Consider the following 16,865-nt stretch of genomic DNA (forward strand, 5'->3'; position numbering starts at 1 on the left):
TGAAAATTAAAATGTACTTTACTGTAGTAATTAATATTAGTTTGTGTCAGTCTAACTACTCCACTTTCAACTCTTCATCCAAAACAATTTCAAATTGCGAAATTGTTTTGGATGCAAAGTGTACTCTACAAAGTAGTGACTACAGCTTTCAGAAAAATAGTGGAGAGTAAGTATCTGCTGTTTATTTCCATCTCATATGTAACAAGCAGTGTAAACTTTAGTTTCACAAATAAAACTCAATGGTCAGTACCTAAAAAATGTAGTCTTAAATGTTAGATAAGATAAATTGAAAGAGGATAATTGATATTAAAATGACCAGTTGATATTGTTAAATTGCAATTTTAAAACGCAAAGTGGCATTTAAACTCCTCAAATTTGAATTCAGTTACTGGCTTTCTAGCAAACTAAAACACATCTGACCATCCCTGAAATTAATTGTGCACGTTTCTTCATGGTAGTATGTTGAGGAGGAGCTGGGTCCCACCTACTCCTCCTTCTCCTGAGGTGGAAGTAGTTGACATGAGCTCACTGGCCGCTGGGAGGCACGCAAGACGCACGAGACGTGTCGGGGCCATAGCACGAGCAATTGACTGACAACTGCTATAGCGGCAGTTGAATCTTTACCCCAGCTCAGCGCAACGTCCCCTGGAGAGGAGCTCAGAAAAGTTCATGTTTTTCCACTCTTGGAGTACGTAAGATGTGCACCCTTCTCTCTTTGGGCAGAGAAAGTTTCTGAGGGCTCACTTAGCGAGTTAAAAGACATGGCAGCCTCTGAACTCTACTCCAAGGTAGGTGTATTAACTTTGTTAGTCTGTGTCGGTTGTCCAGCTCATTCAACGTTTTCCTGTAGCTAACGTTAGTTAACTTATCGTTAATATATATTAAGAATGGTGGTTTACTGGTGCCAGTAACTTACAGGTGTCCACTGAACAGCTTTTGGGTTTGGTAAAACTTAAATTGTTGCTTTTTTCTATCTGTCTGCCACTTAAAATACCCCGTATCCATAAACATTATACGCATGACTGCTGTCTGCTGACTTCAAGTTAGCATACCATTTTCTTAGGTACATGTCACTGCTGTTTTGCTGTCGTTTTGTAAAAGTCTGTGTTACTGTAAGTGCAGTGGTTGAATGGCTCTGACCCGGTTTCCCCTCTGTCCATCAGTATGCCCGTGTATGGCTCCCAGATGCAGAAGAAGTGTGGAAGTCAGCAGAGCTTATCAAAGATTACACTCCTGGTGACCTGACGCTCTCTCTGCAGCTAGAGGATGGCACGGTGAGGCAGGGAAATGACACACACACACACACACACACACACATAAAAGCACAAGCACAAAAAAAAAGGCACTGAGGTGGAAATGGGTGTGTGATGTTCTGTGCCATGACCACATTTCTCTGTAAGAGCCCTGGCAAAAGAGCCTCATAAATCTCTGTGCTGTGGGATTATTTTAGGCAGCTTTGATGTTTGGTAAATGCACATAGATTCCCAGGCAAGACAAACATTTTCTGTGCCTCTGTTTGCAACTCTGCAAAAGTTTTAATACAAGAAGCCTATTTAACACACTGGCTTCAGAAGAGGTGGATTGTTGCATGAAAGGGTACAGATGATGTGTTTAAAGCCCTGTGGCTGCCTGTAGCTGTGTCTTGTTTGGGCATGTACTTCAGGTATGGAAATAAGGCCAAAGCATTATCATGAGTGAACATGAACAAGGGAAGCACAGTGGTTGCTAGTTACCTTTTAACACGATGGACAGCTGATGCTAATATTTTTGTGTTTTACCATTTCTTTTTAGTTGTTTTTTGTGTTGTGCTACCAATTTTTGTCTTTTTTTTTTTTTTTAGATGAAAGCAACATACTGTATCCAGACTAATATTGTATCTACTCAAAGCTAAATTCTGTTGTATTTCTAGGAGGTTGAATATAAAGTAGACCCGACAACAGACAAGCTGCCACCACTAAGAAACCCCAACATCCTGGTGGGGGAAAATGATCTCACATCTCTCAGCTACCTCCACGAGCCAGCAGTGCTGCACAACCTTAAAGTGCGCTTTATCGACTCCAAGTTGATATACACATACTGTGGTAATTAGCTTGTCTCCTTTGACTCACACTATCACTGTCACTGTAGACTTTGGAGCTCTGTTCATTGTACATCTGACACAATCGGCAGAACATTATGCTGATTATTGTGGCACTGGCTGCCGTTAAAGGAACAGACACCAAACTGTTTAATGGTGTAGAGTCTAACTGAGAATTTTTCTCCTTGAGGTATTTAGGAATTGTCCTGGTTGCCATCAATCCCTATGAGGCCCTGCCTATCTATGAAGCTGACATCATCAATGCCTACAGTGGGCAGAACATGGGGGACATGGACCCCCATATATTTGCAGTGGCAGAGGAAGCATATAAACACATGGCCAGGTTTTGACACTTTACATGTTTGATTTTTAAGCAAGTGAAATGTTCACTTTCTTTAATGGTGATTATCTAAATTTATTTTATGTGGTCTGTATAATATCACATTTTCATGCAGGGATGAAAAAAACCAATCCATCATAGTGAGTGGTGAGTCTGGAGCTGGCAAAACCGTCTCTGCTAAGTACGCCATGCGTTACTTTGCCACAGTAAGCTGCTCTTCTGGTGAGGCCAATGTTGAGGAGCGAGTCCTTGCCTCCAGCCCCATCATGGAGGTAACATTTTCCACTGCAGGAAAATAGGACAGAATAATGAAATGATAAAGATTACTGATACATATATGTTTCATTTAGGCCCTTGGGAATGCCAAGACAACAAGGAATGACAACAGCAGTCGCTTTGGGAAGTACATTGAGATTGGGTTTGACAAGAAGCATGGTATAATTGGGGCTAACATGAAAACCTACCTACTGGAAAAGTCGAGAGTTGTGTTTCAGGTAATTTCATTGGTATGGATTTTACATGCATGTCTTTAGGAGACTGCCCTCAGTGTCTGAAAGTGGCCCTTCCTATCACTCTATGTTCCACATTTTACCTTGCAGTTAATTGATTTAAAACATTTAATACATTGCTAAGCATATCTCAGCAGCGTATTAACAAACAACATAAACAACCCACAGTTTAGCCTGCCTGGCCGCTGACTCACAGAGATGTCAATATATTAGGTTTTGTTAAGCAAGTTATTATTTTCAAGACACAATTCGCTGATTTCAGTTTTGCAAAGCACTTGCTGTTCATGCATGCACCTACAGTTGAAAGATTTTAGTTTTACTGAATGTGTTTTCAGTACATACCTGGTTCCTATTTCACATCTGTTTGCACAACCTTTAGGCCCATGGAGAAAGAAACTACCATATATTCTATCAGCTGTGTGCCTCTTCACATTTGCCAGAGTTCAAACCCTTCAAGTTAGGTATGTGAGTCTCTGAAACATTATATCCCCTTTTATAATGATTTAGAAATTATTAAAAAAGCAAACAGTTGCAATAGCAGTTGTAACAAGTAGTATGTGTTAGTACAATGTTTTGCCTGATTAATGTTTGAAGGTTGCGCAGATGACTTCCACTGTACTAACCAGGGTCAGAGCCCAGTCATAGATGGAGTTGATGATGCCAAAGAGATGAGCAACACCAGGAGGGCTTTCTCACTTTTAGGTGAATGTTAGTTGCATTTCAATCAAGTTTGCATTTACAGAATATGTTGAATAGATAATACTATATACATTTTTGTTGCTGGATTAACTGACATGATTCATCATAATTTATTATTTTATTGTTTTCACTATAGGAACATGTGACAGTGATCAAATGGAAATTTACCAGATTCTGGCAGCCATTCTCCACCTTAGCAATGTGGAGGTGAAAGATCAGTCAGCAGACAGATGCAGCATCTTGGTAAGTACTGACTACCCTTAGACTCAACAAGAGAGCTCAGTATTTTTAATTTTAATTAATATATTTTTAAGTATTTTTGTCTTGTATATTTGCTAAATTTTTTGTCTTAATGTTGTATCAAGAATGTATAGATTTTCTTCTCACATAAGACCATTATTATTAATATATTTCCAGCCAGATAATGTCCATCTGATGGTGTTTTGTGAACTGATGGGGGTGTCGTTTGAAGAAATGGCCCACTGGTTATGTCACAGGAAACTCCAAACAACCACAGAAACCTATGTAAAGTCCGTCTCCAAAATGAATGCGGTCAATGGCCGAGATGCCCTTGCTAAACACATCTATTCCAGACTTTTTAAATGGATTGTGGACAGTGTTAACAATGCCTTAAAATCTGCAAAGAAACAACACTCATTCATTGGAGTGCTGGACATTTACGGGTATGTTGTCACTTGCTGGTTTGTGGTTTTTCAATTTATGTTCCCTAAATGACCAGACATGCTTTAATGTAAACATGGATTTTTTTTCAGGTTTGAAACATTTGATGTCAACAGCTTTGAACAGTTTTGCATCAATTATGCCAATGAGAAGCTTCAACAACAGTTCAACCTGGTATGTGTCTTTTCCTGCTCAACATGTCCATTTTCTTGTCAAAATGTACACATAAATCATTTTTAGCTATCGCTCCCTCCAGCATGTCTTCAAACTGGAACAAGAAGAGTACATGAAAGAGGCTATCCCATGGACATTGATAGACTTCTATGACAACCAGCCATGCATTAATCTCATTGAGGCCAAGCTGGGTGTCTTAGACCTTCTGGATGAGGAATGCAGGGTAAAATGCCAGTTTTACTTTTTTTTTTTTTTTTTTAACCAAAAGTCCGTTCAGCTACTTTTCCACTGGCAGAATCCCACCATGCTATGTTTAGAGGTTATGAGTAATGCCATGACTTACTGATGTGTCAGCACTTCCTCTTTCCACAGATGCCCAAAGGCTCGGATGACACATGGGCCCAGAAACTGTACAACACCCTCCTGAAGCAGAATGCTCACTTTGATAAACCCAGGTTATCAAATAGAGCTTTCATCATCCACCACTTTGCAGACAAGGTACTTAACTGCCCAGTAAACCACAGTAATGTCTCATGCTGATGTGGCATTACATCTCACTGGGGCTTTCTGTGTTGAGTTTACATGTTCTGCATGTATCTGCATGGATTTTCTCCCAGTGTTCAGATTTCTTTCCACAGTGTGTGCTTGGATAGGCTCCAGCTGCCCCCTAGCACAGAACAAGCAGTGTGGAAAATGGATAGATGGATGGATTACTCATGTTTTCTAGTAAAGACCACCAATAATGAAGTGTGAAATTGTATTTAGTTTGTTTGCAAAGTCAGAATTTTATGTCATCACCACAAATGTTTGATGATACTGTTTATTAAAGTGGGACTAATCTGTCCTCTTCAGACTCTGGATGATGAATATGACCTTTGCTCTTTCAGTCAAAGATCACTGTGTGACCTGGTCCTTTGTGCCTAGGTGGAGTACCAGTGTGAGGGCTTCCTGGAGAAAAACAAGGACACAGTCAATGAGGAGCAGATAAATGTTCTGAAAAAGAGCAAGGTGAAATTGTTAATCAATTCTTCTCACTTATCAGTCATTCTTAGTCAGTCAGTCTTTGCAGTGGTCATAGTAAGAAATATATTGTGTCATTTAGTGTCAGCACCTCTTCAGCTGCCATGAAGCCAAAAGCAAATAACTGTTAAGTATTTTTTGTGTTGTAAGTCTCCAGGCACACACCCTAGAATTGTTCAACCATAACTATTGGAGGAAATACACCCACTGTTGAATTTTAGATTGAAAACTCTGCCACCTGGTGTAGAATAAAATATTTGTATTCTGCTGCTTTGATGTCTGAAAAAAAATGATCCTTTCAGTTTGATTTGCTGCTGAAGCTGTTTGAGGATGATGAGAAGGCAACAAGCTCTACTAAGAAACTTACTGGCATCAGTGGAAGGGCCGGTCAGAGTCAGAGGGATAATAAGAAGACTGTTGGACTGCAGGTGAGAGCATAACAAGAAGGAAATATTAAATTTGGTGGTGTAAGTTCATTGTACAATTAAAGTATCCATCCTCATGAAAAACCCTAGGGAAAATTAATAATTACAGTTTTATGGAGAGGGATAAATAACCACCAAAAAAAGTGATTGTAAGTAAAAATTGAATGTACATACAAACTTTTACAACTGCCATACTTACTTATCATGGTTTTGTTGTTGTTTTACTCAGTTTCGACAGTCTCTACATTCGCTGATGGACACATTAAACGCTACGACTCCTCACTACGTACGCTGCATCAAGCCAAATGACCATAAATCCCCATTCACGTAAGGATGATGATTTCTTTCTTCTTTTTAGTACAATTATTAGCAGGAAGCACAGATGAAAGATAAGTACACTCACTTTTGTAATATGTTTGTATGTTTTCTTTTATAAAGCTTGGACCCTGTGAGGGCAGTGCAGCAGCTTCGGGCATGTGGGGTCCTCGAGACAATCCGGATCTCAGCAGCAGGCTTCCCGTCTAGGTAGCAACAGCAACTGTTTCACAATGTCGTGCAGTTGCACACACAATTGAATGTTATAAAAATGATCTATCCAACCTGTCTTATGTATATGAACATTGCAGATGGACCTATCAAGAATTCTTTAGTCGTTATCGGGTCCTCATGAAGCAAAAGGATATTCTTTCTGATAGAAAACAGACGTGCAAAAATCTCCTGGAAAAACTTATACAGGTGTGTCTGAATTGTATAAAACCGTTTCCATAGTGCTAATAACAAAATAAATGTAATTTTCACAGACCCACTAAAATATGACATATTACATATGCCTTTGTGTTTTGTCTCTAGGACCAAGATAAGTATCAGTTTGGCAAAAACAAGATCTTCTTCAGGGCTGGTCAGGTGGCTTACCTGGAGAAGCTGCGCTCTGACAAGCTGCGTATGGCTTGTGTCCGCATCCAGAAGACAATCCGCTGCTGGTTGGCCCGCAAAAAGTACCTGCGGATGAAGGAATCTGCCATCACCATTCAGAGACATGTACGGGGCCACCAGGCACGCTGGTGAGTGGAGATGCAGCAGAATAAGAAGTTTAAAGGCACTAGGAATTTCTCTAGCATATTTCTCATATATATATATTCTTTCTTTTTTCTGTCAGTTATGTTCAGTTTCTGCGAAGAACCAGAGCAGCTGTTGTCATTCAGCGGAATGTGCGTATGTGGGCGAATAGGAGATGCTACCAACAGCAGCGCTCTGCAGCTATCACCATCCAGTGCCTCTTGAGGGCCTACATGGCTAGAAAGCAGTATTATAAGGTAATTCCCTACCTGATAAAAATTTTGGAGACCTTTGATCTCCTTTACTGGAAGGTTTTGTAGTCCAAATTGAATTTCCAGAAGGAAATATCAACATCAGGCTTAATTCTAACTTGCCCGCTGTGCATTGCTGAATTTGTTTCATGTAGTTTGAAAGGGCTTTTAAAAGCTTTTACTCAACCCACAGAGGAATGGGATTGTTGATTATTGCAATAACACTGCTGGATTTAACAGGTGCCTCCAGGAAAAACAGGAATTGCCTCTGGAACATAATACTGAAGAGTTCCTTGCTCAAAGGAAGTCTGTAAATGCCAGGTTCCGGTGTTAACATTGTTGAGGTAGTAAAAGCTTCTAGCAGCAGTACACAGAGCACATTAGATTCTTTTGGAGTTCTTAAACCTTGATTGTTGTGTAGGATTCTTAATCATTAATTCATATGAATAGAGACGGACAATATTCATGCTGAATTTGTTGACCTCATTGACACGTCAGCACAACACAGCATCGTTAGGCAACAGCTTAGTTCTGTGTTTACTTCCTGTCAGCTGATGTCATTCACATACACTGCAACAATAAATTAACCATGGCACATTTAGATATATAACACGGAGACACACTATAATCCTAATTCTTATGTAGAAATAATCCTACCACCAAGTTTGTGAGAGAATCCATAATTTTGAACATAAAGCCCCTGGATGTTCAGCTCACCTCTTCTTAACACGCCCTGCAAGTCAGGACATTGCCATTTCACTTATAAACTTGACATTATATATTTTTCTTTTTTCCACAGTTGATGTTTGAGCTAAAGGCTGTGGTCATACAGAAGTGGGTGAGAGGCTGGCTGACCAGACAACATTACAGACGCACCATAGCAGCTATGGTCCTGCTGCAGAGCTGTGTACGTCGCATGAGGGCCAAGAAGGAATTAAAGAAGCTGAAAGTGGAGGCGCGCTCTGTGGATCACTTCAAGAAGCTCAACATTGGCATGGAGAACAAGATTATGCAGTTGCAGCACAAGATAAATGAGCAGGTGATTATTGTGAGAGTATGGATGTCTAGTTTCGTCTGTTAGATAGTTGTTTACTCTGAAATCTAACATGAAAAATGCTGCTGGTGAAACATTGGGTCATTGGGAGTTGTATCACATGCACAGCATGTGTGTGTATCTCCCCCTGCAGCAAAAAGAAAACAGAGGGCTCAGTGAGAAGCTGAGTGCTGTGGAGAAGACCCAGACTATGGAAAGAGAGAGACAGAGTAGAGAGATTGAAAACCTACGTAGATCTGAGCAGGAGGCCAGAGCCAAGGCAGAGACACTTCCCTCCCTACTGGAGCAGCTCTCCTTCCTTCAGCACGAGTTGGAAAATACCCGCAGAGTGAAAGATGACCTAGAAGAGCAGACAAAGATCTACAAGGAGGAAACACAACAGGTAGGCCTACTACACAGTCATCTAAGTTATCCAATTTTACTGCCTGGCAGCTTCACTATACTTTGAACATTGCGTTTTGTCATTAATAGTCTGAAATGGTAATAAGTGGGATTAATGGTTGAGATGCAGTGAGGTCCAAAAGTCTGAGACCACTCATTCATGGGAAAGTGGTGTCAGACATTTGGACCCCACTGTACATAAGTATCTTCAGTGACAGTTTAATTCATACTATACTCTGTTTTCTACAGTAGGCTGTACAGCAGTGCTTTGTTTCATCTCCCCCAGTCTATTCTGTTAATCTAAATCTGTTAGTGCTTGTTGTTGTGTTTTTATTCTTTTTTTATTTGTATGTATTATTATTTTTGATGTAAAAAATAAGTTTGCTTGGAAAGAATGGAATAGTCCTACAGTTCAGGCTTCCACAAATCATCTATGGTGGCCTGTGGAGGACAATAGTAGGAATTACCAGGCTGCCCTTGAAAAAATCTTAATGGAATGTAAAACAGGAATTTGTAATCAATAGTCTTTGGGCCTTTTATGAACTTAGTAGGTTATTTTGCTTTATTTCTGTTTTTAAATACTGAAGAGTAATGTAATCATAATGAATGGGAATTAAGACTGAGAGCACATGACTTTTTTCTCTCTCACAATCAGGTGGTAGAAGAGCTTAATACGAAGAACAGCTTGTTGAACAGCGAGAAAGATGAACTGAACATACTAATCCTTGAACAAGCCAAACAGTTAACAGGTACTGAGCAGTTCACCTTATGCTTTTACAGATGACCAGTAACAGCTAAACTCAGAATAAATAAAGTAGAACTGTTTTGTTTCAGAGATCAAAACCAACAATGAGAATACAAAACAGCTGGAGAAGAATTTAGGTGAAGAACGCTCTCGCTACCAAAGTCTGCTGAGTGAACACCTGCATCTGGAGGAGCAGCATAGAGACTTGAAAGAACAGATGAATCTCAGCATCGTGAGGAACTTTACTTTGGCTTCATTTAGTTTTCAAAATGCAACATTAGTTGGCAAGAAATGACAACATTTGATAGCTCTTTATTAATAGATTTAACTAATATGGTGATTTCAAGATGCTGTCACAAACCAGAATTGCCATTTGGTATTAGTAATATTGGTATTATATTGGTAAGGAAAAGATTCAAAGCATCTATTACATTAGAAAATTTTTTAGTTTAGGCCTGGATACTTATTCTGTCTGTCACATGTTTTGTTATGTCTTTTCCACACATAACCAGAGTTCAAGCAAATCTGGTCACAAGAGGACAGATTCCAACTACAGCAGTAACTCGTCTGAGTTTAGTCAGAGCTTAGGCTCTACTGAGGGAGAAGACAGCTCTATACAAACAGAGGTAATGTACTAAACCACACAGTATCATGGTGCAGAATTGTCAAAAAGACACATTTTGGGAAGAGTATCACTTTGTGAGTATGAACTACTCACCCTCTGTAGTCTTAGAGGTGGATGAAACCGATTTGTATTTTCTATATTGACAAGTAATAGCAGCTGTGTGGTATGAACACAGTCATTTACAAGGAATTCTTACATTTTCATAGTGAAAAATGTTTGGTATGGTGTAAAAATCGTTTTTGTAATGAGATGTCACAATTTATGGTGAGCATGTCAACATTGTGACATGCTCACCATAAAATCACTGTAAATAGTTAGATTACAGGGTTTGTGGTTGTTAGATTTTCCTAATAACTTGAATTCACATGATTTCTTTAATCCCACAAGTAAATGGATGGAAAATGGACCGAATTCTTGATGTGCGTATTTTATCTGTGTTAATGAATTAACAGTGCACCTACAGGGAACTGGACACTCATAATTTAGAACGGCTGTGGGAAGATTTCTCTGGCCTCGTCTGTGTTATAATCCTGTTAGTGCAGCATTCTAGTTAAGTTGTGGAGAGATTCATCAGTCAATGCTTGCTGTGTTATGTTAGGATGAGAGCCAGCCTGCGGTGGACCTGTCTGTCCTTCTGAAGCTCCAGAGAAGAGTAAAGGAACTGGAGCAGGACAAACAGTCACTTTGGCAGCAGCTGGATAAGAAAGAAGAAGCCCAACAGGAAAAGGCAAAGGTATGCAGTGAAGCACCAGTTGTGTTTCTTATTGGTAGCAGGTAGAGTTTTGTATCAATTAGCTATTAGTTCTTTTTCACTAATATTTCTGGTTGATATTTATGTTTACATTTTTTTTCTAAAAAAGGAGGTGGAGGAGCAGAGAACTGTTGGCAGAGCAGAACTAGATTTGGAAACATTAAAGGTATGATTTGGTCAGGTACATTTATATGGATCTAAGCTAGATCTATTCCAACATCCCAAAAATGAGCTGTCACCCCATTAAATTCCTGAGAACAATTGTCTACAATAACTTATATTTTTATTGAAACTGAAAAGTGAATAGGGACAAAAATTCATTTGTAGATGTTTAATTTTTTTTTTCTTTTTTCTCTAAATGTCTTAATGCAGCGGCAAGAATTGGAGTCTGAGAACAAGAAGCTGAAGCAGGATCTAAATGAGCTGCGAAAGTCTCTGACCAATGAGAATACTGAATTGATGCCTCCCGCCCCTGGCTCTCTGCCCTACAACATACTGCTAGAACAACTCAGCTCCTCCAATGAGGAGCTGGATATGCGAAAAGAGGAGGTGCTGCTCCTTCGATCGCATATGGTCCGCCAAGAAGCTCTCAAACACAAGGTGAGAAAGTAAATTACATTTGTTATTGTCCTCATTTTATAGTAGGGATGCTTTTTAGAAAAAAAGAAAAAAAAAAAAAAATCAGTGTTGTGATTTGACAAAATGTAAATCTGACATGAATAATAAATAATTAATTCCATTTGCACTGACGTTTAGGACTCTGCCCTTGGAGGAAGTGTGAAATTAGATCTCAGTGAAATTCCTTCATTTCAAGATGTTGACAGGTAAGACCAGTTCTACAGGGCTATTACAGGCTAACATGATTTCATATCATATACTGCTGGGAAATACTGAAAAAAAGTAATGTAATGATTGATAATTCCAGGGCATACCGTCCAGTGTTTTATCATCATACTTTCAGACTTGGACCAGTATGTTGATTGATCAATTGTAAATTGCATTCTATGTGGTATTAAGAAGTCTTAAATTTAACTTGGTGAACCAGGCACAAACTTGGTTCTAGTTTAAATCTATCGGGAGAAATGTGTCATCTTCATTTTCTGATGCTACTCTTCAGATCCCCTAATATCCATACTCTGAATGAAGATGGAGAGCTGTGGCTGGCTTATGAAGGCTTGAAAGAGACCAACAGGTAATGAAATAATATTCTGTTGTTGGGTTGTGCGTTCAAGCTCATTCATGCCTTATGGAATGAAGTGCGATCTCTCCTCTCTCCATCCTCCAGGCTCCTGGAGTTCCAGATGCAGGAGCAGGAAGGTGTCCACAATGAGAAGTGTAGGAAGCTGCTTGAGGAGATGAACAAGTTGAAGGATGAAAAGGAGCAGCAGCAGAAGTTGTTGGCTCAGAGTCTCCATCTGCCTGAAGACGCCCGAATTGAGGCGAGCCTGAAGCATGAGATTGCACGGCTCACCAATGAAAACCTGGTGGGTGCACTCACTGGCTGTCCAGAAACTGAAAATCTAACTTTGCCTTTTAAAGCAGAGCTCCTTCAAAATAAAGAGTTAGGCGACTCCGTCTAGTACAGGATGTGTACCTTTGAAAATTATAGCCTTATGGCTTTTTCCAATAAGATTATAGTTAGTCATCCTTGAGAAAGATATTGTGTTATTTTATCAGCAAAGAATGTCAGATAAAAAGTCAGAGTTATGAAAGTGTTTTTAAGATGCTTATTAAGTGCTTCTGCCGGCCAATAAGAATTTTCACCATGTTTCTATTTACTGATGCTTTAATTTCATAGTTTTAAACATTCAGACTTCTAGGCCATATGTAAAAGTGTGGTTTTCCCTCCCTCTAATCTAATATGTTTCAATAATTTAAGGAACACATGGAGCAGCGAGAAAAACAAGACAAAACCATACGCAAGTTGAAAAAGCAACTGAAATTTTACATGAAAAAAGTTGATGATTTTGAAGGTAATCACATGACGCTGATTGATCATACAATATATTTTCCAGATGATGTTAACACAGCATCAAATCTGTTATTGTTCATTTTGTGTCCTTGCTGTGTTTAGCGAGCACTCAACAAAACAATTATGGCTCCACAATGAACCCACCTGTCAGAGCAGTTCAAATCACCCGCAAGGAGAAAGAGTACCAGGGCATTTTGGAATACAAGAAGGGTGACGAGAGCCGCTTGCTTAAGAATCTGGTCGTAGGTATGTTATACCTATTTTGCTCAATCAAGTCATTTACTAACTACATAAAAGAATTGCAGGCTAATGTTTTTTTTCCATAGATAGAGTACAACATTATTGGAGTATTGTCTTTAAAATGTTGTAATCTTCTCAGATCTGAAGCCTCGTGGTGTAGCAGTCAGCTTCATTCCTGGGCTTCCAGCCTACATCCTCTTCATGTGCTTACGATATGCAGACAATGTGAATGATGATCAGAGAGCCAGCACTCTGCTCAATTCCACCATCAGCAGCATCAAAGGGGTCATTAAGGTGCAGTATATAACTATCAATAACTTAGATCCACAGAAATAATGTAACTCATCTTTATCTTGAATACATTTTTTTTTTTCAGAAAAAAGGAAAGGATTTTGAAGTTGTGTCTTTCTGGTTGGCCAACACATGCCGGTTACGGCACTGTATGAACCAGTACAGTGGAGATGAGGTAAGCTTGAGAAGGTTTTGATGCCAGAGTTATGTTTACAGCTGGACATGTCCCTCAATTAACCCTGAATATCTGTACAACCTGTGTATACTGTAGGAGTTCACAAAGCACAACACTGCTAAGCAGAATGAGCACTGCTTGACCAACTTTGGACTGACAGAGTATGAGCAGGTTTTTGGTGACCTGGCCATCCAAATCTACCGTCAGCTCATCAAATGCATGGAGGACATTTTGCAGCCCCTTATAGGTGAGGAGACATTACCTTACTAGACATATCAATAAAGAACTGTAACTGTAACAAAACAATATGTAATGTGTTTTTTCCCTCAATTTATGTGTTCTATGTAGTGGCAAGCATGTTGGAGCATGAGACAATCCAGGGAGTTCTGGGGTCCAAACCGACCGGCCTGAGGAAGAGAAGCTCCAGCTTCCCAGAGGAGGGGGCTGTTACAGTGGAAGTCCTGCTGCAGCGTCTTGGGCTCTTCCACACCACCATGAGTCAGCATGGGATGGACTCAGACATCATTAAGCAAGTGGTAAAGCAGCAGTTTTACATCATCTGTGCGGTCACCCTCAACCACCTGCTGCTACGGAAGGACATGTGTTCCTGGAGTAAAGGCCTGCAGATCAGGTACGGCATGCAACACACATTGACCTTGATATTGTATTTTGATTTGTAGAGCAGCAAGAGAGCAACACCCACACACAATACCTCCAGTACACACGTTTTGAGGTAACTTTTTGATTTGAGTTGGGCCTTCGCTGACCTAGAACAAATGTGTTCTTGCACGAATACAGTGATAGAAGATACATTGAATTGTCTGACAGGCCATTAACCTGCTTCTGTGTGATGATAATAAATATGGAAAGAAAATGTTTCATACTAAGTGAAACTATGAGAACATAATTTTTAGTTTCACTTTTATCACCAGGTTTGAAGTTTCTTGGAATTAGCAAAGATGGGAAAGTGGTCTCAGACCTTTGAACCCCACTGTGTGTGTGTGTGTGTGTGTTTGTGTGTGTGTATTTGTATGCCTCTGGCTTCAGGTACAATGTTTGGCAGTTGGAGGAGTGGCTGTCGGAGAGGGAGCTGGCAGACTGTGGCGCCAAGGAGATTCTGGAGCCGCTTGTACAGGCTGCACAGCTTCTACAGATCAAGAAGAAGACAGAGGCGGACGCCCAAGCTATCTGCAACATGTGCACTGCACTCAACACAGCACAGGTCCATTATCAGTAAACGTTCAGTGTTCCAACTGTGTAGTCATAATATTTTGCTAGTGTTTGATTATTGTTTGTGTTTTTTCACAGATTATAAAAGTCTTGACCTTGTACACCCCAGTGATCGAATTTGAAGAGCGAGTGTCAACCAGTTTCATTGCAACCATTGAGGTGAGTAGCCAGAAAGTTTTGGCAAAAATACCGTGCTCATTTTTCCGGTCATAAAAACTCTAGTAGCTAAGACCATACAACTTATTTAATCTATTTTTTTTATGTTTTAGAACCTTTTGAAAGGAAGAGTTGAGTCATCCACTTTGATGATAGACACCAAGAAGATCTTCTCCGTCACCCTCCCCTTCACACCCTCCTCTGTGTCCCTGGAGACCATCCAGATCCCTGCTAGCCTTAATCTGAGCTTCCTCACCCGCATCTAGACCAGTGACCTCTGACATTTACCCTTGTTCCCTGAGTTTACCAGAGTAAAAACAACTAAGATTGTTTTTCACCAAACTTTCTACCTTTTGTAATGTTTTCAGTGTCACTGATTATTGCAGTACTGCAGTAGAATAAGAATATATTGTTGACTTTTCAACACTGTATAGCCAAAGAGCAATAACTGTATGAACAGTGAATATGCAAAAAGTGTCTTTTAAATGTCATCTATTGCCACACCTGATGTTTTGCTGATACCATGTTGTGGATTCGTGGTTTCATTCACAGGTATGATTTTGTCTTCTGTTTTACCTAAAACCAAGTAAGGAAATATGACCACAAAATTTCACAACACAAAACTTTGAATTGTTGTGAAGTATGAACTTAAGCACTTCAGGGGACAAACCTTTAAAGAAATGGATCATGAGAAATTGTAAAACATAACTGTGCAACTAAACACACAGATTTAGATGTTGAAAATGTCTTGAGATTAAATGCAGGAGAACTGTTTTATATTTGTGACTTATTTCTATAACTCCTAATATCAAATGATGGTATTTATGTAAGGACAAGGTGACGGAACAGAAAGTTATTCAAGTATGCATTTAACCAGTCTTAATGCGGCTGGTCACATTAAAGGCTGGCTTTTCAGTAAGATGGTTTGATGTGTTTCTTGTAGAACAGGCTCAGTGTTTGTCTTCCAGAGGGTCTGCGAACCACCAGGGAGTCCCCGAGAAAGTGAAGAATTAATTATGTTTACTTTTTCTCTATCTTGACACCAGCTCTCACTGTTGTAAGTGACTGATACATAGCAGACTTGAAACTTGACTTGGATTTGATCCAAAAGACTTAAAAACAACTTTGCCTGAGAGACATGGAAAAGTAAGTTGGTGATCTCTGACTCCATTGGGATTTAGAAATGTACATGTATCGGACTGATGTAACTAACTCCTGTCTTTTCCAGTTTATGTAATATCTGCACTTTACACTCACAACGTTATTGTGTTAAAAAACATCCTATCTTTTCTAAGCTCTGTACCTTGAAATGCTTAATACATGAAAATGCCTAAAAAGTATTAATGTTTAGCCTCGTGGCCTCACAGATGTGCACACCAGGAATGTGTAAATGTGTTTACTTGTATAAGTCCTTCTCTCAAACTTTTCAGTATGAAATCCACTGATTATGTGGGTCAAGTTGGTAAAAGGTGGTGAAATATTTACTTTTTATTTATTTTAATCATTTTTGTTTAACTACTTGTGGTAAGTCAGTCGCTGGAATGTGTTCACACATGGTGAGCTGGCTGAGATCTGAATCCGGTTTCTTTTGTTGTCAGAATCCTTGATCAAACGAACACACCCACTCTGTCGAGCCATTGTCACAAGACGGGAGGGTGGGGTCATTTAGTCAAAGTCGGTAGCAGGTGAGCGACAAGCACTGTATGGCTTATACAGGAAAAGACGTGACAAACCTAGGATATGAGTGATGAGGCTTTCAGAGTAAAAGCTTCTGGTTTGGTTCTTTCAGATAAAACGATTCTCCACAGTTCAACCTTTTAGCTCATGAGCGCATAAAAAGGAGAAATGTCTTCTTGACCCTACATCACAGTTTATGGCCTTAGTGATTTTTCCCTCTGATGATATGTTTGTGTTTTTCAAAAGGAAAAAAAGAGCAAAGAGTAGAGAAAATAAATTTGTGAAAAATAAATTTAATTGTTTAAGTATCATCCCCTTTTGTGACGTTTTATATAT

General features: G+C 39.5%; 1 protein-coding gene across 1 annotated transcript; it reads left to right on the plus strand.

Moving 5' to 3' along the window:
* The first annotated feature begins 597 nt into the window (after positions 1 to 597).
* LOC130176832 (unconventional myosin-Va-like) lies at positions 598 to 16,219 on the plus strand. The gene is made up of 40 exons (XM_056388167.1): positions 598 to 788; positions 1,164 to 1,274; positions 1,910 to 2,081; positions 2,276 to 2,420; positions 2,533 to 2,689; positions 2,768 to 2,911; positions 3,306 to 3,387; positions 3,521 to 3,628; positions 3,762 to 3,868; positions 4,043 to 4,308; positions 4,399 to 4,480; positions 4,563 to 4,703; positions 4,853 to 4,978; positions 5,405 to 5,488; positions 5,803 to 5,928; positions 6,155 to 6,252; positions 6,364 to 6,450; positions 6,552 to 6,660; positions 6,775 to 6,986; positions 7,082 to 7,238; positions 8,032 to 8,271; positions 8,420 to 8,668; positions 9,323 to 9,416; positions 9,502 to 9,644; positions 9,925 to 10,038; positions 10,636 to 10,770; positions 10,898 to 10,954; positions 11,161 to 11,388; positions 11,545 to 11,612; positions 11,906 to 11,980; positions 12,074 to 12,272; positions 12,668 to 12,761; positions 12,863 to 13,006; positions 13,140 to 13,294; positions 13,377 to 13,466; positions 13,563 to 13,713; positions 13,815 to 14,097; positions 14,514 to 14,688; positions 14,775 to 14,855; positions 14,966 to 16,219. Exons 1-40 carry the CDS (start codon positions 762 to 764, stop codon positions 15,116 to 15,118), a joined length of 5,469 nt encoding a protein of 1,822 aa, XP_056244142.1. The 5' UTR covers positions 598 to 761; the 3' UTR covers positions 15,119 to 16,219.
* Positions 16,220 to 16,865: the final 646 nt, after the last annotated feature.

Source organism: Seriola aureovittata, chromosome 10, assembly GCF_021018895.1.
Source record: "Seriola aureovittata isolate HTS-2021-v1 ecotype China chromosome 10, ASM2101889v1, whole genome shotgun sequence".
In the NCBI taxonomy this organism is placed as follows: domain Eukaryota; kingdom Metazoa; phylum Chordata; class Actinopteri; order Carangiformes; family Carangidae; genus Seriola; species Seriola aureovittata.